The following is a 21,250-nucleotide window of genomic DNA, read 5'->3' on the forward strand; positions in this document are numbered from 1 at the left end:
ACACCCCCCCCACACACACTTACATAAACCACTTTTCTATTATCATCCCACATGGAATCATACATAATTCACCAGGTAAGGTGGTGCACATCTGTAATCCCAGCACTCTAGGAGGATTCCAAGTTTGAGCCCAGCTTGTGCAACTTTGAGACTTAACCAGACCTTCTCTCAAAACAACAACAATAACAATAATAATAATAAATGGAATTAAATTTTAAAAGGCTAGGGACATAGCTTAGTCCAAAGGCTCTAGGTTTGACCCCTAGTACCACCCCCAAATTCCTTTTATATTTAAATAACGAATTAATAGTTTTTAAATGGCCAACAACTAGCACGTGGTGTTTGGTGATTCTTTCAGTGTGACTATTTTAAAATTTCGTGGGGCATTATTCATTCTCACTGCAAGTTCCTTCATATCTTATTATAGCTGCAAACAATTTTCAGTTTGGGATTCACATTTCTCAAGAATCCCATTAGATGTGTGATTTCACAGACACTGGAAAGAAATGTTTCTCCTCTTTTAGCAGAGGACAACCAGGGCGCTCGCTGTTCGTTTGCTAAATCCAGCTGCCACGTCCCCTTCTCTTTTCCCCTTTCAAGGCTGTCCTCTGAACTCTCTGATCTGAATAGAGGAAAAGCGTTTTGCTGAAGATCAAACTTAGACTGTGGCTGTGTTTACGTGCGTTTTACTCTGGGGCTTTCACCGCTTGAGGAAGGCGGTCATCCTCTGCGCGGTCGCCTTTGGTCACTGGGCTTTTAGTTCTAGAGGAGGCGCAGCTTTCCTGACACACGAGGATCTTCAGGATGGAGGAGAATTTAGACCAGACTATCCCTCGCCGTCTTCTTCACTCCTCCTGTGCTTGTTATTTCTCCCATCACGCTTCTTGGCTTGCAGCATTCTTTCATAATTAATTGACTAAGGTGCAGTCTCACCGATCCAAACCCACGAACAACCCCAGACCCCGAGGGAACTCGAGTGCGCCTCCCGCCAGCCCAGGCCCACGCCGAATCATTCCATCTCTCCACGGCCAATCAGGGCTTCCTACACGGTCGCGCCAGCCAATCCAAACAAAGCGACGGGCTCCGGCCAAATAGTGCCCCGGAGCGCCGAGGTCCCGGCTTGGGGGCGGGGACTAGGGATGTGGTCCACCCTGGCCCAAAGTGTATGCTGTCTTCCAATTGGGTGTCATCTGCAGTGACTTGAGGCTCATTGGCTGCTGCGCGGACGGGGAAACTGAGCAGACCTTACCAGGCTGTGTTGGTGAAATTGAGTCTGCTGTTTCCCGGAGCTGCCCCTACAGCTTCAGGTATGGATGGGAAGAGCCCGGGAGTGGGGCAGCTCGGGGGAAGGGATGGGAGATGACCGGGGCACCGGCCCGGTGCGTCCTCTGTGCCCTCCCGCCGGCGGGGAGACGGGAGCGGTGGGGTCCGGCGGGTGTGGAGAGGAAGGCGCCCGCCCTTCACCGCGCACCACTTGGAGGACTGTGGCACCGGTTCGGCCTCAGTTTCTCCCCTTGTTAAGTTGGGGAGGGGCGGTGATAATCTGTGGAAGTCCGGGTCCTGCAAGGGACAGCGCCTCCTGGCCCTTCGTAGATGCTCTCACCGCGCAGAGGCCATCGCGTCCCGCACCCGGCTTCAGCGGAGAGGTTGCTGGTGACCAGAAACAGGCTTTCCTAGTGCTCCCTACCTTCCAAGTCTACCGCGATGAGAAGGAACTCGTGGGGTCCCTAGTCAGTCACTCCGTCTTCTGCACAAGAGAAGGATTACCGGAGACATTTGGACATTTGGGCTCAGCAGCCAGACAAAATGTAAGGAATTTATTGTGGGGTCAAGTTTTTTTATTTTTTAATTGGAAAATCTTTTCCAGCCTGTGATCAGGTTTGTTTTTTTTTTTTAACAGTTTTTCAACATAGACCTTTAGACTGTAAAGCTGTGATTCCAGCAGTTTTGCAAGTTAGACCTTTAGACTCTGAAGTCAGAAGAGTAGGGTTGGAATTTGGCTCCATCACTTACTTAGCTGTATTATCTTGGACAAGTGACTTTACCTCCCTGTTGTCATTTTCCATTACAGTAGGGATAATGGCAGGATGGAAGGTTATTTGTGAGAGTGAAATAAAATGTAAAGCTACCAGAATAATCAACTGCATGGTAGATAATGTTAGAAATTACTGTTTTTAATACAGACTTAGAGCATTAGGAACTTGAACATTAATTTGGACTCTAAAGCTGTCATGTCATTAAAATTTAAATACTGTGTTCAATGTGATAGAAAGACTCAGTATTATAAAACTATTAAGGCGAGATGAACCCTTGAAACACAGGATCGTGCAAAACTATGATTCCACGTCGCATCCCTTTAACTAGTGAGCTCCTAAAGGGCCAGTCTCAAAAGTGAGAATGAATTTGAAAAGCTGAATTCCCAGTCAAGATTTATTGAAAAACAAGCATATACCAAAATTTCTGTGTAATAAAGTAGAATTTAATTTACAGGGCTTTGGTTTGCATATGTTGGACAAGATCTGTGGCATGTTAAATTGAAATTATTCACACATGTGAAAACTATTAATCGAATAAGTTACAATATGTGAATTCTTCAAGTATTCTAACTTAGTCATATTGCATAAGTGCAGATTCTTGTGTTATTCACTTGGTATTAGAGGTAAATTTTTAAAATACTCCCGTATTTAAAATAGAACTTATTGCCATTTCACTAGTGGCATATGTTGGAGGGAGAATATTTGGAGGGCATTGGTCAAGATGATGGTACAGATAGATGGCGTCAGGAAGTTCCTTTTCCTTGAGAAGATTCCCCAGGCTATGATGGCACCCTCGATCTCCAATTGTGTTCATTCAGAAATGTGGACATAGAAAACATAAAAGTTAATTTCAGAAAAAATTTGCAGGTGGACATTATTCAGTACTTTGCCATAGGACTGATAAGAATACTTAGTCTTCAATATGGAATCCTTAGATTCTGATAAGATTAAATGGTGCCTGTTGACAAAGTGTTAGAGTTGAATAATTTCGAGAAAAGAAATAAATGATTGAATTAGTAAGTGGGAATTCACCATGGTATTTGAAACATTTCTCACAGTTGGAGAATGAAGGAGGGCAAACTGTGTGGTTTTTTTTCAATTAACCTAAGTGCTATTATATTTGGAGAAAGCCAAAACCTTCAAAAACCCACCACTATCCCCTCCTCCTTGGTTCCAAAATGTATTTCTAGAGATGCACAGTTGTGGACTGTTCACACTGCAGTTTAGATAGTGACCATTATTCCATTTTGGACTTACTATTGATTAAAATAAATTCTCCAAGAATTAACTGGCTGGTTAAATATTTTGATGGATTAAGAAAGAACTTTCCTGATTTTGTACTTATTTCATTATCTGCCTCCTACATTACCATCCTCAAAGAGGCATGTGTTCGTTCACTTTTCATCACTGTGACTAGATACTCAACAAAAACAGCTCAACAGAGCAAAGGTTTATTTTGCATCAAAGTTTCAGTTCCATGGTGCCCTGGCTCCATTGTTTGTAGGCCTGTGGCAAGACAGAAGCATAGTCAAAGGACATGGCAGAGGAAAGTTGCTCACCTCTAGGTGGCCAGGAAGCAGAGAGAGGGAAAGTGCCAGAGAGGAAGGGCTAGGGACAAAATATTGTCCCCAAGGTCATGCCCCCCTCATTCACCCCCTTCAACTAGACTTAAAAGGGCTCATAAGCCCTTTTATAAAGGTTGAACTTTAAACTGAGCAGTAGATGTGAATGATTACTAATACACTTTAAAGTTTCAGATTTTCATCTTTCTAGGTAGCTTTTATTGTTTTATCTGTGCTAGATTTGCATAAAGAATGTTTGCTTATGATAATTGAGTGGGAAGGGAACGCAACAGCCCACTCAAGTTTATTGCTACACCTGAGAGGGACAGCTCTGTGTGAGCAAAACAGAAGGTGTCTCTTAACAGGCTCAGAGGCTTTTTTATAGTGTTTTTTTGGTGGGCTTTTGAGGGGCTGGGTTGGAGAACTAGCGGGCTTGTGGGTTGTTGATGTGTCCTCTGTAGCCTGCTGACATGTCCTTGGGGAACTGCTCCTGAACTGCTGGCATGTCCTCCTTGACTTAACGTTTCCCTCAGTGAGACCTATGCTTCTCTAAGATGGTGGGTGGGCTCATTAGAACTGGTGCTGTCCCTGTTGGAGCTCTGTTATAGGAAAAGGGGTTGGCGTTCTTTTCTTGGCTACCTCCTGCTGAGAGGGGGCAACTAAGGGATTTTTTTTTAATGTTTTGGAGAAGCAAGGCCATTCGGAGGTGTTCTCAAGTAGTTGTCCAGAAGATGGTCACTATTTGTTTCTGAAAATATCTTGGAGATAAATTAATTATACAGGGAAGAAAAAGAGTAATAAGCAGTAACGGAGCCAGGAGGCATAGGAGCCAGTGAAGAGGAAAGGGGCACACACAGATCATTAGAAGAGCCTTCAGGAGCTTGGAAGCCCATTCCTGAGGGTGTTTTACCCCATCTCTGACGAGACCAGATTTGTTGGTATAAAAAGCAGCATTGTTCTTGGAGTAGAGCACACATGTTACCTTGTAAAGCTGTCAGGGCATCAAAGCCTCTGCAATTTTGGAGGACAGCTAATGCTGGGGAGTCTCCTTGATCTTGCAGGTGTCTTAGTTGGTCAGAGACTGCTTTGAGTACCTTGGTGAGTTCTTGTGACCGGTGAACTCCAAAAGAGACTCCTAGAGCTCATTCCCTTTCCAGTCAGTTCCTGTGATTATCCTCAGGGTTGCCCTTAAGGGACTAACTGATCCTACTATTAATTACCACCTAACAGCAAATTTTTATGACAAGGAAGACTGAGGCAATTTGAGATGAAATAGGATTGAAGTAGGCTTCAGGATCAGGGACTTTGGAACTCTTTAGACAGATGGAAATTAGAGGTAAATATGTGAGTATTAGCAGCATATAGATAAGAGATACATACTCTCCCCTGTCCACCGATCTCCTCTTTTATTTACTTGTTTTTTGGGTCCCAGGGATCAAACTCAAGACCTTGCATTTGTGAAGCAGGTGCAGTGCCACTGAGCTAAATCCCTGGCCCTTCTTTTATTATTTTGTATGAATGTTTTTAATAACTGTGATAAAGCTTGATTATTATCCCTGACTAGCATTTAATCACCTTGGGAGCTTTTAGAAAAACATTTGTGCTATGGTCCTACTCAGAGAGTCAGACTAATTCATTTAGGGTAGGGTCTGGTGATAGGTATCTTTTATAGCTCCCCCAGCAGAATACATTGTGAAGACAGAGTGGTCTATAGTATCAAATTGCAGTATTTGCAGATGTTAATCTTGGTCTCTATACAACAGAAAGAGAAAATGGAAGACCTGCCTGATGTTGCGTCTTTTTCGACTAAACTTAAAAACACTCTAATCCTGTACCATAACATGGAAGATGACAAGTGGCGAGTTGCAAAGAAAACGGTACATTTGTTCAATTGCTTCTTCCTTACATTTGGGGCAATATCCAATCACTTAGTTGTTGATGACTTTTTCCTCCTTGTCCTCCTTTTTTTGTGGTAATGGGGATTGAACTCAGGGCCTTTGCATTGAGCTATAACCCCAGCCCTTTTTTTGAGGGGGGGGAATTTTTTAAAAACAGGGCCTTGCTAAATTGCTAAGTTTTCCAGGATGAGCTCAAATTTGTAATCCTCCTGCCTCAGCCTTCCAGAGTGCCGGGATTAAAGGTGTGTGCCACTGGGCCCTACTAATTTTCAAAATGGTATGAGAAAATATAGACAAAAGGCCATGGATGTACATGGTAGATAATTGTGCAAATAGGGTTGGTGGGTTACTTTACAAAGGAAGAAGCATTTCAATAGTAATCATGCACTGCTTTAATTAGCTCTTTAGGTATTATTAGACTTGAGTGAATAGATTCATGGCAACTAGAGCCTAAAGAATAGCTTTTCGGGTCAATATATAAAATGCATCATTATCACTTGAACGAACTATAGTAATTGATAATTTGGCATAGTTTCAGATGTATCATGTAATGCGAAGTGGTAAAGGTGCCAGTTAGTGTTCGTCTTTACCGACGTGACTTACCCAGGTTGTTACATAGCCAAGTGCTGTCATGGCCAAGTCTAGAAGCCAAGATTCTTCTAGTCTCGGTTGTTTGGGAGCTCTAGTGCTCTAGTTATTCTGATATTCAAAATTACTTGGAAAATGATTTGGAAAAAAATTTAGGGACTAATTGTGTTATCTTTAACATAGTCATAGTGAATGTGAATGATTTAATTTTTAAAAAGGTGTGAACAATTTGAGAATGAGATGTTCAATGTTCTAGTGGCATAGTTTGAATGTAAATAGATAAGATTGGAATGAAGCAAATAATAATGCCCACTAAGATAGCACCATTGCTGAATCTTACAATGTTTGAGTCTCATTAAGCTACTGAAAATCTTTACTGAAAGTCTGTAATTTAAGCACAGTTTACTATAGAAGAAATTCAAATGTGGATCACTTTATAGCATGGATAACTTTAAAGTTTTATTTTAATGCATAGACAAGTGTTCTAGACTTACAAAATTGTTGGTTTTGAATCCAAGGTTCCATGTATGTAATTATTATGGTTTTGTTTTTCTAGAAAGATGTAACAGTTTGGAGAAAACCCTCAGAAGAATTTAATGGTTATCTGTAAGTAAATTATCAGTTTTGTGTCATTTTAAAGACATCACTAAACCACATATATAGACATGATACTAAATGATTATTGCTAGTAAAATTTGGCTTTTACTTAAGACCAAATATTCAATTCTAAATAGTAGTATTGTGGATGATTTTTATTTCCCTGTTTTTCATCTTTGCTTATAGTTTAACATGAATTATGCCTGTAACACAGAAATTATATATATATTATAATATATAATATATATATATATATTAAAGCCAGTAGAGACAGTTGTCCTGTGTAATTAGAGTGGAATGTACACAGCCTTAAGACTCATCCTTTTTTAAAAAATGGAACTGCTGGCTCCACTTAGCATATACAAAATGTTCTGACTTGTAACACCAAAGATAACATTTTCAAAAAGATGGGTTGTACATCGTTTGTGACAAGAATAGGGAAACTAGAGTTGGATTAGGCATTGTAAACAATTGGAAATTAATCTTTTAGATCAGTAATTCCCAGTAGGGCTGAAAGTATAAAGTGCCAAGAGAGTATGATACTTGAAGATTTGAAGAGACTTAATAGAAAGGCAAATATCTGAATTGAGACTTGAAAGAGGAATGGCTGTTCTTAAGGAATGTAGGGCTGACTCCTATTCCAGGGGGAAGGAATTGCATTGACTACTCAAACAGATTACAAACACTTGGGGAATTGTGTTTCTACTGCTGGAGTATAAAGCATGTGGGTGGAGAAAGCATGTGTAGGTGGGGGTTATTGAATTCCAACTTGAGGAATTCAGTATTGCTTACCATCTGCTCAACTCCACCATCACTCCCCAGGTCCTCAAAGGGCTTTGAATCTACTCTGATAACATTGTGAAAGATGGAAATGAGTATGAAGAGTCTAAGAAAGGGTTTTATTTAGTGGTCTATGACTAGCTTCTTGGATTTCTTCTCAGGTGGCCTACAAAATTTTATAACAATATGTATTTTCCTAGGAAGAGATCTATGACTTTTTAAAAATTCTTGAAAGATTATATAGTAAAAAGAGGTAGAAACAAATGAAGTATCAGGCCGGACACGGAGTACTCAAACTAAGGCAGTAGCATGGGACTGAAAAGGGCAAGTGAACGTGAAAAAGCTGAACACTGGCGGGGCTGTTCACAGTGGTGGGGATGGTAATGATAGCTAGCGCGTATTGAGAGCCAGACAATGTTCTAAGCACTTATATTTGGGAAATCATCTTGATTAAAACATGGCGATTGATTAATGCTGATTATGGCAGTGGGTTGAAGAGAACAAAGAATGGAAATTGAATTCCAGTTTCTAATCTGTGTGACTGGATTACTCTGAGTTATTCTCCCTACCCCATCTCAATTTAGAGAACACAGGAGTGAAGAGTAGATTTAGGATGGGGTAGGTAAGTTTGGTTTGAGATATTTATAAGATGATTAAACAGCTTCAGATGCTTTTAAAAAAAAGTTATTGATAGGGCCGGTGATTTAGCTCAGTGGTGCCACTGCCTGCCTTGCAAGCTCAAGGTCCCGAGTTTGATCCTGGTACCAACACAAAAAAGTTACTGATAGAGTAGAAACCAAACCATCTCATATTCCATGTCCCTTCTTTTTCTCCAGAGGTAACTGCTATCATAAAGTTGTGTGTATTATTCTTGTTTTATACTTTGACTACACATTTATATGTCGATAAACGATGAAATGCATTACTTGATATACTTTTATAAAAATTTGTCTGTCTAATTTGGTAATTTACCTTTTACTTTTTCCATTCCACATTATTTTCTTAAGATTACTCACATTATCACATATAGATCTCTTCTTTCACTATATGAATTTGCCACAATGTGTTTATGTTTGCACATTGCTTATTGATAGATTTTTAGATTGTGGCATATTCCTATAGAATGTTGCTATATTCACTTTTAAATTCATGTTTCCTGAGGGCCGGGGATTTAGCTCAGTGGTTCCACCGCCTGCCTCGCAAGCACAAGGACCCGAGTTCAATCCCCGGTACCAAAAAAAAAAATTCATGTTTCCTGTGCACACATGTGCTTTTCTTTTGGTCTTTGGGATGAATATCATCCAACTTTACTAGACATTGCCAGATTGCTTTCTAAAGCAGCAAGCAGTGTAGGAGTGTCATCCTCCTCCATTCAATACTTGTTATCAAGTTTTGATTCTTTGCCATTGGAGGTGTATGAATGAGATGGTATCTTATTAGCATGTACTTGATTACTAGTGAAGTTGTGCATCTTTTATATTATTTCTTCACATTTGAGGCCAATCTTAAAATGTCTTTAGCCCGGCTTTTCTTTGGATTGTCTTTTTTTCATTGGTTTATAGGAATTATTCCTGTGTCCTTAATAGTAATTGTATGTCTGTTTATGTGGGTTCACATATCTTTTCCTAGTCTATAAGTAGTTTCAAAAATTACTTATTTTTTCATGTATAATATGCACATTTTAAATTGTAAGTAATCTTTTGTACTTTTTGTATTTTTTATGTTCAAGAAATCCTCCTGGGGCCGGAGATTTAGCTCAGTGGTTCAGGTGCCAGCTTCGCAAGCATACAGTCCCAAGTTCAATCCCCGGTACCAAAAAAAAGAAATCTTCCTGTATTCTGATGTTATGAAGATATAGTCTTGTATATATTTTTCTCAGAGTTTTACATTGTACACAGAAATATTTAACCTATCTGGCATTGTTTTGAATTGTGTGAAGTGAGGGTGCAGGTTTTATTTTTTCCATAATGATAACCATTGAATCTGAGCACCGTTTATGGAATAGTACATTTATGTAATGGCACCTTTGAAATATGCCAAGTTCCAACCTATTTGGGAGCCAGTTCCTCCATGTTCTTTTCTATTGTCCTATTTTTCTTTTTTTTTTTCTTTTTTTTGGTACTGGGGATCGAACTCAGAACCTTGAGCTTGCAAGGCAAGTGCCAGAACCACTGAGCTAAATCCCTGGCCCCTATTGTTCTATTTTTCTATACTTAATAAAAAAGTTTTTAAAAGTCAGGCAAAAAACCCCAACTATATATATATTAATATTTTTGAAGATAATTGAGGAGAGAGAAAATAAGCAATATAAATGGATGTATTATAGTATTCTATAGACTGCTTTTCCCTCTACAAGCGGTGACCAAAATATGCAGTGAAAGTTTAAAAAAATTACAATAAAAGACAGATCACCATTAATCCTCCTCAAAATATTCCTCCCTCTCTTTGAGCACATTTATTCCATTGTTCTTTCCACTTTCTGAGCATTTCTGGAAATCTTCTTTTGTAGGTTTTTACAAGGTGTGATTAAAGAAATACAGTGAATGCTGTTACAAAATGCCATCCAGTGGAAAAGGAGATATATAAAAATACTATGATGTGTCCTTATGTACCTTATTCACTGGATCTGGCACAGTGCGACTTCTGGCTTTTCCCTAAAGCAAAAATGATCATAAAAGGTAAATGTTTTGAATCAGTTCAGGAAATGGAGGCAGCCTAGATAGCACAATCAGCTACATGAAGGATAACTTCCAGAACTGCTTCACAAAGTAGCAAGACTGATGAGATAAGTATGTTTGCGATGGGGGGGGGGTATTTTGAGGGGGCCTAAAGGCAATGTGTTTTTCACTGTAATACATTTTAAAAATGTAATCATTCACTGTATTTTTTGATCATGCCTTATATCAGGAAAGGGCTTTGCTGTGTCCATGGTGACATATAGGATAGCCTTCAGTTCTCTAACTAGATTTGAGAACAAAGGGCATTTTCATTAATTTTTACTCTTGCTTTTATAGTTAGCTATGAACTGTGAGGGCATGTTGAAATTTTTCATTTTAATAGTGTTTTTTTTTTTTGCTCAGCTACAAAGCCCAAGGTGTTGTAGATGATGTTGTCAATGTTATAATAGACCATATACGCCCAGGGCCTTTCCGTTTGGATTGGGACCGCCTAATGACTTCATTGGATATTTTGAAGAACTTTGAAGAGGTATCTGTTTAGAATCATTAATTCAGATCTGTGTGTGTGTGTGTGTGTGTGTGTGTGTGTGTGAGAGAGAGAGAGAGAGAGCACAAATGCATGGATGTGAATATGAGCATTTATATACACTTGAATTCATTGCTTTGAGAATAGTAGTCATAGCCATGATACCATAGGGGAACCATGTGCTGTCTCTTAAAAAGCTAGAAATTCCTCATATTAATTAATGAATGTTAGGACTGAATTTTGTTTGCCATAATAGCTCTACCCTAGCTACATACGAAAATCTTCAGCATTTTTAATTGTAATACATTAGTTAAGGTTCTAGAAATCTAAAATACTAAAAATACCACCATCAAAGTTCTTGCAGGTTTTTATCTTCAGCACTGTAAAATAGTCTACACTCCTTAACTGGTGGAATCCATATGATGCAGGATAATGTTCTACATTAGAGGAATTCAGTATTAATGACTAAGTAAGTAAAGCTTGGAATACTGAGTGACTTGTCCTCTATATATTTTGATTATCTACTTTCTCCATATCCACACAAGAGCAGTATAAGAATTATTACAAAAATAAAACATTTTAAGTATTACTTTTTACTAGAGATTAATTTATGATATATGAGCCTAGGTGTGTATCCCTCTCTGATACTAGTAACACCTTTTCTTACTTTATCTCTTTTTCAGAATTGCTGTGTGATGCGTTACACTACTGCTGGTCAGCTTTGGGATATAATTGCCCCGAGAGAGTTTGTTGATCTCTCCTACACTGTGGGGTATAAAGAAGGACATTTATCCTGTGGTAATAATCTCAAATTAGTGGAATTTTTCTCAGTTTGGTTTAGATATTTTGAGTTTTCTAACCTGGTATTTTTTTCTTCTTTTTTTTTTGTTAAATTCTTTTATTGGTACATTTTAGGTATACAACACAATTACATTTCTCATTGGGAATTGTACCTTTACATAATGCATCTTGATTCTTATTGTTTCCCCATTCCTAGCCCTCCCTTCACCCCCCCCACCCTTCCCTATTTACAAAGACTTTATTTCCATTTTCTCCATTTCTCATCATTTTTCCTTTCCCTTCTTTCCTTTCCCCTGCCCCTCCCACTACCCCTACCCCTTTGGACCTTTCCTTCCTATTTTGCATTATCGATTATTCATCCTAATCATTGGTACATTCCCCCCCCCATTAAGTTTATTGGTACATTTTTGGTATACAGTACAGTTATAGTCATCATTGGGATCTTGTACCATTACATGAGTCTCTTGGTTCTTATTTTTTTTCCCCTTCCCTTGCCCTCCCTTCCCTATTTGCAAAGACCTTGTTTCCATTGTTTTTCCTCTTCTCGTATTTTTGCCTTTCTCTTTTTTCCCTTCCCCTACCCCTCCCAATTCCCCTGCTCTTTTAGACCTTTTCTTCCTGTTACACAATATCAGTTATACATTTTTTAAATTACAATATCAAGATCTAGGAGACATTACCACAGATCTTACAGAATTTAAAAGGATATAGAAAGCATATTACATAAATCGTTTTTGAAATAAATTTGACAACTTCTAAGAAGTACCTTGGAAGGCAAATTAATGAAACTAACTCTGGAGGAAATATAAAATTTGAATAGCACCTATTAAAGAAAGTATATTCCTAGCTTGAAAACTTACCTATATGACAACAGCTGGCTCAAAAACATTTTAACTGATAAATTATATCAAACAATTAAAGCAGAAAAAGGAAGGAACACTTCTCCCCTCATTTTAGGAACTCAACATTATGCTAATCCTAAAACTGGGTAACGATAATAGAAGAAAAAAGTATGAACATAGATAGAAATTTGTTTAACAAAACAAACTATTGGAAGTCAGATCTGGCAGGATGTAGAAAGTGGTTTTGTTATAGGGATGGCAGTGTTGGTTCAGCATTGGAAGATCCACCCCCAAAAGTCATCATTTAAACAGAGGAAAGGAAAAAGCCATATGATCCTGTCACTAGTTGGAGAAAAAGTATTGGACTAAGTTCTACAGCTGTTCGTGGTAAAAGCTATCAGGAGACTAGAAGTAGAACAGAAACTTCTCAACAGATTAAAGACATGTACTCCATACTTCCAGTGAGAATGCCTTATATAAATGGAGAAGATGCAGTGCTTTCTCCTTAAGGTGGGGAACAAGGGCAGATATGCTTACTCTTTATCTGTCCATTAAACTTTGAAAACTAGGCCCAACCAAAATAGTCTGGCAATAAAATGATACAACTAGGATAGGATTGGCATGGCAGAAGCAAAATCTTTCTATGTAGATGAAATGATGATCTACAGAGAAAATACTAAGAAATCTCGAGGAGCCCCTAGAACTTGTACTTGAATTTAGCAGTATTAGAAAACAGAAGGTATATATAAAAATTCAGGTCTGTGTATACTTGTTATAAATGGAGAATTGGATATTGAAATTTAAAAGTTATGTAGGAGTACAAAGGACCTAGAAAAGTTTAAAAATAAAACTGTTGGAAGATGTTTAGTACCTAATTTTAAGACTTCTTCTAAAGCTACAGTAATGAAGGCAGTGTAAGGAAAGACATACAGATCATTTGAATAAAACAGAGAATCTAGAAATAGAACCACACATATATGGTCCACTGAGGTTTGAAAGATTATTTAACATTAGCATTTTATAGAATATAAACTCAATTCAAGACCCGAGGAAGAGATAGTGTTTTCAGCAAACAGCACTAGAACACCTGGTATCCATATGTAAAAAATTAACCTCAACCCTTTTTTTCCATATATGAAAATAACTTGAAGGGGTCTATGAACCTAAATATGAAAGACTAAAACTATAAAACTTTAAGAAGAAATTATAAGGGAAAATATTTATGAATTCAGGGTAGGCAAGAACTACCTAGGATACAAAAAACATGATGTATAAAAGAAAAAAATTGATAAATGAGATTCCATCAAAATTTAGAACTTTAAATGGCATCATTAAAATGAAAAGTAGTCCTTAAACAGACCATATTTACAATGCATATAACCTATGACCAGAATATATAAAGAATTCTTAGAGCTCATTAATAGACAACCCAATTAAAATGTAGACATAAGATGATAAATAGCCAGTACAGCACAAGGAATGGTGTGCAACTCTAGAATCAGAAAAATACTAATCAGTACAATAATAAGATTGAATTATACACTCATGAGGGAGATGAAGTTAAAAGTTTTAAAAGCCTTGTCATGACTTTTTCTTTTTGTTGGGTTTTCCCGCTTTGCATTTAATTTGTCATGCCCAGTGGATTCATTGTGCTGGGTTTCCTGGGGTTGTGATCCTCATTGTTTTTCCTAGGGTATTGTCTAAAATTTTTTGGAGTGCCAGTTTGGTATTCCTGAAGTTCCTGAGGTGCTCTTTATCATGAAAGTATCTTATTTCTCCATCCATTTTGAAAGATAGTTTTGCAGGGTTCATCAATCTGGGTTGGAGGCTGTTTTCACTCCAAGCTCTTCTTGCCTTGAGGGTTTGAATTGAGAAGTCTGCTGTGATTCTGATGGGCTTTCCTTTGTATGTGATTTGTTTCTTTTCTCTTACTGCTTGTAGAATTTTGTTCTTCTGTTGGATTTCTGGAATCCTAACTATTATATGCCTATGTGTAGATTTTTTTTGATCAAGGCTAGCTGGAGTCCTGTATGCCTCACTTATCTGTATGTCAAGTTCTTTTACCCTGCTTGGGAAGTTTTCTGCCATCACTTCTGTGAACAGATTTTTTATGTCATCTGCACTCTCTCCTCTTTCTTCATTGACACCAGTCTTATGTTATTCTTCTTTGCATCATCTAGCAGCTGCTGGATTGATTTCTCGTGTTCCCTTACAATTTTAAAGCAATTTTTCTTTTCCTCCTCACTAATTGCAATCTTATCTTCTGTATGTGAAATTCTATCCTCACATTGGTTCATTCTGCTGCACAGACTTTCGATGGAGGTTTTAATCTCTTGGAAATCTGTTTGTATCTCTTTTATGGATTCCATTTGTTTCCTATGTTGGGATTCCATCATGTTCCTCAGATCCTCTATTTTTTTATCTGTGTCCTCTCTAGATTTATTAATCATGTCTTGCTCCATGAGCAAAATCTTTGCTATTATCTGAGTAATTATTTCTTATTTCATTTTTTCCCAGATCCTCTTTTGTTGCCAGTTCAGAGAGTCCAGGTGGTTGAGTATCAGATTGTTCCATCTTGTTTCCCTTTGGGGTTGCTGTAGGTGATCTGGAACTCTGTTTTTGAGGCTTGCTTATGTGTTTTCTCATTTATACCGGGGTGGGGGGGGTTGCTTCTGGTGCCCATGTGGCTCACCTTTCCTAGGGAGCTTCCTTCTGGGTGCTGGGACCAGCTCACCTTCTCTGCCCTAGGAGCCTGGGATGGCAGCAGGGGAGCTTCCTTCCGGGTGCTGGGACCAGCTGAGCTTCTCTGCCCTAGGAGCCTGGGGTGGAGTCGAGGACCTTCCTTCCAGGTTCTGGGACCGGCTGAGCTTCTCTGCCCTAGGAGCCTGGGATGGAGGTGGGGACCTTCCTTCCGGGTTCTGAGACCGGCTGAGCTTCTGTGCCCTGCCTGTCTGCAGTGTGCTGATTTGGCGTGTTCCACGGGACTCTCGACCTCTGTAGGGCGTGCTCAGGCCTGCCTGTCTGCAGTGGGCTGATTCGGCATGTTCCGCGCGACTCATGACCTCCTGGTATTTTTTTCTATGTGAGGTGCTATTGACCTGCATAGTTATTACCAAGATTTCCTTTTTCAAATGCTAAACCCTAGGGAGTGAAATAACAAGTTTAAGAAGAGGTTTGAAATCTTTTTTACAAGGTCTTGTTTCTAGTTTTCTAGTTACATTTTCTAGGTGACAAGTAGCAGACATGGATCACATGACTGCTTCTGAGAAAGGGATCTAGTAAGTGGATCCACCTTCGAAGCTATTGTTAGTGAAGAGATTCCTGGTGTAGGTACACAGATACAGATACACACACACACACACACACACACACATACACACACAGAATGAGAGGATATGTATTAGAATATTTTTTTCTTTTTTTAGCTGTGTTATATCATTTAAGATCAAAATTACTACCATTGGAAGCCTCCTGTTTTCTAAAATGTATAGATAAATTAATTTTTTAATATATAGAACACACCTGACTTTATAGTTGTGGGTAAACATCCACTTTTGTTCTTAATGACCCAGTGTCAAAGTTGGGTTTGGTAGTGCCTACAGGAAATAGTTGCGGTACCATAGATTTGATTGTTGGCACTTTGAAGCCTGAATGCTATCACCAAGATTTGTAGTTTCCAAAGGGGTATCAAGATGACATGATATGATCTATTCTGAAGGGATTAGAACTTTCCCAATACCTATCTACCAAACTCTTGTCAGCATTTGTCTTGGTAATTATCTTTTTTGTTCTGCTGTGGTTACTCATGGGGCTTAATTTTCATCTATATGGATATGAATAAAAATAAACAAATGTAATTTTTTTAAAAAGTTGAAGACAATGTCAGTCATTGCTATTAATAGTATTTTAAATTTGCCTTGTAGGAGTAAGTCTTGACTGGAATGAAAAGAGGGCAGAGTTTGTTCGTGGATTTAATCATCCCTGTGGCTGGTTTTGTGTTCCGCTTAAAGACAATCCAAACCAGAGCCTATTGACAGGCTATATTCAGACAGATCTGCGTGGAATGATTCCTCAGTCTGCAGTAGATACAGCCATGGCAAGCACCTTAACCAACTTCTATGGTGATTTACGGAAATCCTTACAAAAAGCTTAGTATGTTCAGGCTTACACTGTGATCCTAGAATCAGCTTTCCTTTAGCTTGTGGCCTGTAAAAATCACCAATTCCTATCTGTGTATGTCCTACAGAAACATTTGAGATGTTTTTGGTTTAGTAGTATAGTATTTTATATTGTTCCTAAAGTGCATAGCTATTTAAGAGCATACATAGCTATTTAAAGTACATAGCTATTTAAGAGAGAGCATTTCAATTTTCTTAAACTTTTGTTTGCACATTGTTTGGTATGGCAGTATGTTATTTAAAAGGATAATATGATAAAAATCCATGAAGAAGTTAGATAGTAGTTCTTTAGCCCAGATTCAACAAATTGAATTAGTGCCTCATTGTTGTGAGCAATGCTACATAGTTTTAGGGAAAAATCATTTGGTTAGCCTAGTTCTCTTGCCTACAGCCCAGCTATGGAATTCTGAGACATAATTCCATTTTGGCCTCTGGTCACAACTGAGACCTCAATGATCCAGTGATGCTGTGATTCTCCAGGACAAGAAACATCCTGGGAGGAACAAACATCTACTCAGTTCCTCATTATTCTTGGACTCTTACCATCCTGTTTACGCAGATGTACTGAATTCTCTGCAAGTCATTTGTTACATTTGTTTTTCCCGATGTACTGAGTACTGAACAAAAGGTGTGGTAAGGTAGGGGCTTTCATCTTTGCTGCCCAGAGTAGCACTGATCAGATCCAAAGCTCAGCTTCTTCTCAGTCTCATTTTTCTACCTTTTCTGTAATTCGCCTTATGCTGCCTTGGCTCACAGGAGACTAGGACTTAACTTCAGAGGTTCTAGTAACGTCCCCTTTCCCTGTTCCCTACACCTCATGAGTATTTTGGCTGTTCGGAAATTAGAGAAAGCACAAGTTTCATTCTCTTTATGCATGCTCTTTGAGAGCTTTCTGAACATTTTATAAAATTTTAATATTTTTAAAGGTACATGTTACTGGTTTACTTTTAGTTTGTTCTGTGAGTTTGTCAGTATCTTGTGCAAAAGGAAAGAGGCCTTTTCTATATTTTGTAAAGGTGAAATTCATTGTCAATTGACTTGCACTACTTTAGGTATTGAAAATATAAAAAAATGAGTATAGATACTATAGTAACAATAGGTACAATTCAGATACAATTTAGTTTTGATACCTAGATGCCATTCTTTTGTAATGTCTTAAAAATACATTTGTTATTTATTGCATTGATTTTGGGAGTCCTGAAAGCATATATGCATGAATGCGATAGTACGAAACTTTGCCAAATATGTAGTTGGGACACCATGCTGATGGAGCAGTAATCTGAGCTGGATGCAATGTCTAGCGGTATCCTGTGGTCAGCAATGGAGGCTCACTGTCTAGAAAGTCAAATTCAGTGAATTTCTGCATATGTTTCAGTTTTGAAAGTGTCTTTCAACTCACAAAACATCCCAAACTCTATCATAACACATTCACATTTGTGACATAACTTTAGTCTGGAACTATAAAAATACATTTTTAGATTTAGCCAAATGCCTGGATAAGTCCCTTGATTCTGTGGCTGCCATAAATGAACATTGCTTCATGCTCCTAACCTTCCAAATCATTATTTGGCTCCTGAGTTATCCATTTAATTTACTTCTGAAATGAGAATTTAAGGCAACTCAGTGTGTCCTGGGAAAGTATAATACATATATGTGTGTATATGTTGTGTACATACACACATCTTGAGATCTCTCAATTCTCAGAATGTCAGATCTTTATGTGTTACTGTTTCAATCATTTTGTTTTTTCTTTCTGGTTCTTCTTCTTGTTCCTGTTCTTCCTCCTCATCTTCTTCTTCCTCCTCTGCCTCTTCTTCTTCTGGAATTATACCCAGGCAGGCCATAAAAAAGCACAAAAATACATAGTCGTTCAAGCTCATAAAAGTTTGATCCTGTGTTTTACTTGAGCATTTTCCTGAATGTAAAGAAAGGATTAGTTTTTTAGACTCATTTTGATGAAGTGGGAAAAAATGAAGCTGTTTTGTTTTTATTATTATTTTGCTACTGAAAATAATGTTCAAATAACAAAAATTGGCAGCAACAGACTGAAAAATAGTTTAAGATCTGACAGAAGGGATGTACAAAAGATTTGGTATTCTTAGTTGAAGTTTATTAATCAACCGATTCTCATTTCTAAATTGACTGTAGCATTTGAATTGCTTGATTTCTCTTTTACTTTTTTTCTTCTGCAATAAAGAAAGAAAACTCAGTTTAAAGTGGCCAGTGGAACTACTAAATGTTAGTCTTGTCTTCATCTATATTCCTTCACTTATTAGTGTAGACTAGGAGGTCTCTTACATTCCATTATTCTTTTTAGGATGGTGAAATGTCAACAGTGTCTAACTTGATGACAATGATTATAGTAGGTCTTCTTTGGTTTTGTTTTTAAGAATAGAAGTGTACACAGTTTTAAACTCTGGAACCTTGTAATAATGTATTAAATATGTTATGTCAGATGTCATAATTTAACAATGCAATGTGGGATTGATATTAACATATAATTTAATCTACTGTTTCTGTAGCACTGCTGTAGGACAGAAAGCTAAAATAAACCATATATGTAATTTAAAATATTTAAGCGGCCACTTTACAAAATATAAACAACTGAATTTAATTTTACAATTCTGTTTAACTCATCCAAAATAGTATCATTTCAACATGTAAACAATGTAAAAATTTATCGATATAGCTTATGTTCTTTTATAATAATTCTTTGAAATCTAATATGCATTTTGCTAATTTGGGCAAGCTATATTTTAAGTGCTTATTAGCAACATGAGGCCAGTGGCTGCTATAATGAATAGCATTGTTTCATTGTAAATGGATTAATTTGTCTTGCTATAAGATGAAGTAGACAATTTCATGGAATTACTCTCTTAAATAGTCTCTAGAGCCTTCAGTGCTAAGTAGGATCTTCAATAAAATAAAAACTATTTCCCCTAAATATTTTCTTTTAAAGAGAAATAACAAAAAAAAGAGAGAGAAATAACTTTTAGTAGAGTGGAAATAAAATAATAGAATTTTATTATCATATGGTTGTTATTTTGTGTAGTTTATAGCAAGAATATTCTAAAAACTTGTATATATAGGAAATATTTAGTACTGTTTTCAATACATAGTAGCTATATTTTTAAGGAAATAAGTTTCATACAGTAATTTTTATAAGTGATATTTGCATGAAACATTCATGTATGTTGAGAGGTCATGATTAAACAAAAATGATGATGAGAATTTAATGTTCTATAGGTATCTATAATATAAACTGCTAGAGTATTAGAGATAAATGTTAGAATGTCTCTTCATTTCAGTGTTCCTTGAAATTGGATGTGTTTGAACCTTGTACATTTCCATGGGTAAAATTATGTCCCAATTGATGGAATTTTCTTTTTTCCCCCCTCTCTTCTTCCTTTCTTTTCTAATTGAAGAACATTTTTAAAAAATTGATACTCAGGTTAAATTAAATTAACACTTCAAGCTAAAAACTCTGTAATTGAGATTGCCTCTAGAGAAGATAGAAGAACATTGCACAATTTAAGCCCCCAATTGTCTATTGAGCTTTTAGGTCTGAGTAAATTCTCTTTCATGTAAATAAAAGTTTTACCTGTTTATGTAGCATCCATAAAATCAGGTGTTAAATCCAGTTTCTTTTAATTAAATAGATACTGTAGCTTTTTCAACCAATAGGTAAATTGACAAAACCAAGAGAAAGTAATGAAAATCTGGACTTGCCCAGCTTCCCATTAAAAGTTGTATATTTACTTGTCCAGTCTATCTGCCATCTCTGTCTTCCTGTCCCCCCCCACTTTTCTTTGTGGTACCATGAATCAAACTGAGGGCCTCATGCGTGCTAGACAAGTACTGTACACTGATCACTGAGCTACAACCCATCCTCTAGGTGATCTCATTCAACATCTAGAAGTAAGGAATGAGGGGACCTGAACAGAGAAGGAACCTTAGATTTATTTCAGAGGTGGAAATTATAATTTCTTTTCAGTGTATTGTTTCCAAAGATCTTACATATATACAGCTAAGTATTAAATTCATCTCTTGCAATTCAGGAAAAGCTATACTATATATATAGGTATTATTTTAAAGAAATTTATAATTCTTTTATGACCTGGTATATAAATCTAGAATATTTAATAAGCATGTGTTCATATAAATAAAATGTATATTTATTTTTAAATTGGTATGGAATATCAGAATAAAGATTTCTAGATACTTGTAATTGCATTTTGTTTTGTTTCTGTAAGTTGCTTTCACCTTCAGTACTAATCAAATACTAGATGTTTAAAGTATGTAACTTCTTGAACTGTAACAAAAGAAAAGCATAAACCTAGAAAAAGTTAACAAAGCATCTTAGTCTCCCATCAACATGTCATAAAATATCAGTCACAACTCTGCTGAATTTTTATTTGCTCTTGTATTAGTCAGCTTTGCACTGTTATAATAAACTACCTGTGTTAACTTGCAAAGAGAAGCAGTTCATTTTGGCTCACAGTTCTGGAAGTTGTGGTCCAGCATCAGGTAGCCCCATGCTTTGGACCTCTGGTGAGGGTACCATATCATGATGGGAGTATGTGGCAGAGCAACCTCCTTACTTTTTGAGCTAAGAAATGAAGAAGAGACCAGAGTCTCACAATCCTTTTTAAGAGCATGCCCCCAGCACCTGTGGCCCTCCTGCTGGGCACTGCCTTCCAATAAATAACCTCACCCTGGGACTAATCCTTTTACACATGAACCCGTAGGGAGCATGCGAAATCC

General features: G+C 37.4%; 1 protein-coding gene across 3 annotated transcripts; it reads left to right on the plus strand.

Annotated features, from left to right (window-relative positions):
- Nucleotides 1–1,111: 1,111 nt before the first annotated feature.
- On the plus strand, nucleotides 1,112–20,255 carry Stard4 (StAR related lipid transfer domain containing 4). 3 transcript variants are annotated; one of them, XM_004841775.4, is made up of 7 exons: nucleotides 1,168–1,307; nucleotides 1,594–1,808; nucleotides 5,362–5,475; nucleotides 6,641–6,690; nucleotides 10,542–10,668; nucleotides 11,349–11,463; nucleotides 16,232–20,255. In XM_004841775.4, the coding sequence occupies exons 3-7, from the start codon at nucleotides 5,371–5,373 to the stop codon at nucleotides 16,459–16,461; spliced, it is 627 nt and encodes a 208-aa protein (XP_004841832.2). In that variant the 5' UTR covers nucleotides 1,168–1,307; nucleotides 1,594–1,808; nucleotides 5,362–5,370; the 3' UTR covers nucleotides 16,462–20,255. The 3 variants fall into 3 exon arrangements, with proteins under 3 accessions (XP_012926577.2, XP_004841832.2, XP_087036993.1); XM_013071123.3 differs by lacking the exon at nucleotides 1,594–1,808 and having other exon boundaries at nucleotides 1,112–1,307; XM_087180867.1 differs by lacking the exon at nucleotides 1,168–1,307 and having other exon boundaries at nucleotides 1,354–1,808.
- Nucleotides 20,256–21,250: the final 995 nt, after the last annotated feature.

Source organism: Heterocephalus glaber, unplaced genomic scaffold, assembly GCF_053883595.1.
Source record: "Heterocephalus glaber isolate CG9 unplaced genomic scaffold, H.glaber_assembly_v1.0 deba00001465, whole genome shotgun sequence".
Classification (NCBI taxonomy): domain Eukaryota; kingdom Metazoa; phylum Chordata; class Mammalia; order Rodentia; family Bathyergidae; genus Heterocephalus; species Heterocephalus glaber.

Bases quoted from the DNA above. Each gene is read 5' to 3' on its own strand.
- Stard4 (XM_013071123.3), top strand. From the start codon at position 5,371: ATGGAAGACCTGCCTGATGTTGCGTCTTTTTCGACTAAACTTAAAAAC. The intron at 5,476-6,640 runs GTACATTTGTTC...TTGTTTTTCTAG, and splicing joins GGCGAGTTGCAAAGAAAACG to AAAGATGTAACAGTTTGGAG. The intron at 6,691-10,541 runs GTAAGTAAATTA...TTTTTTGCTCAG, and splicing joins GAAGAATTTAATGGTTATCT to CTACAAAGCCCAAGGTGTTG.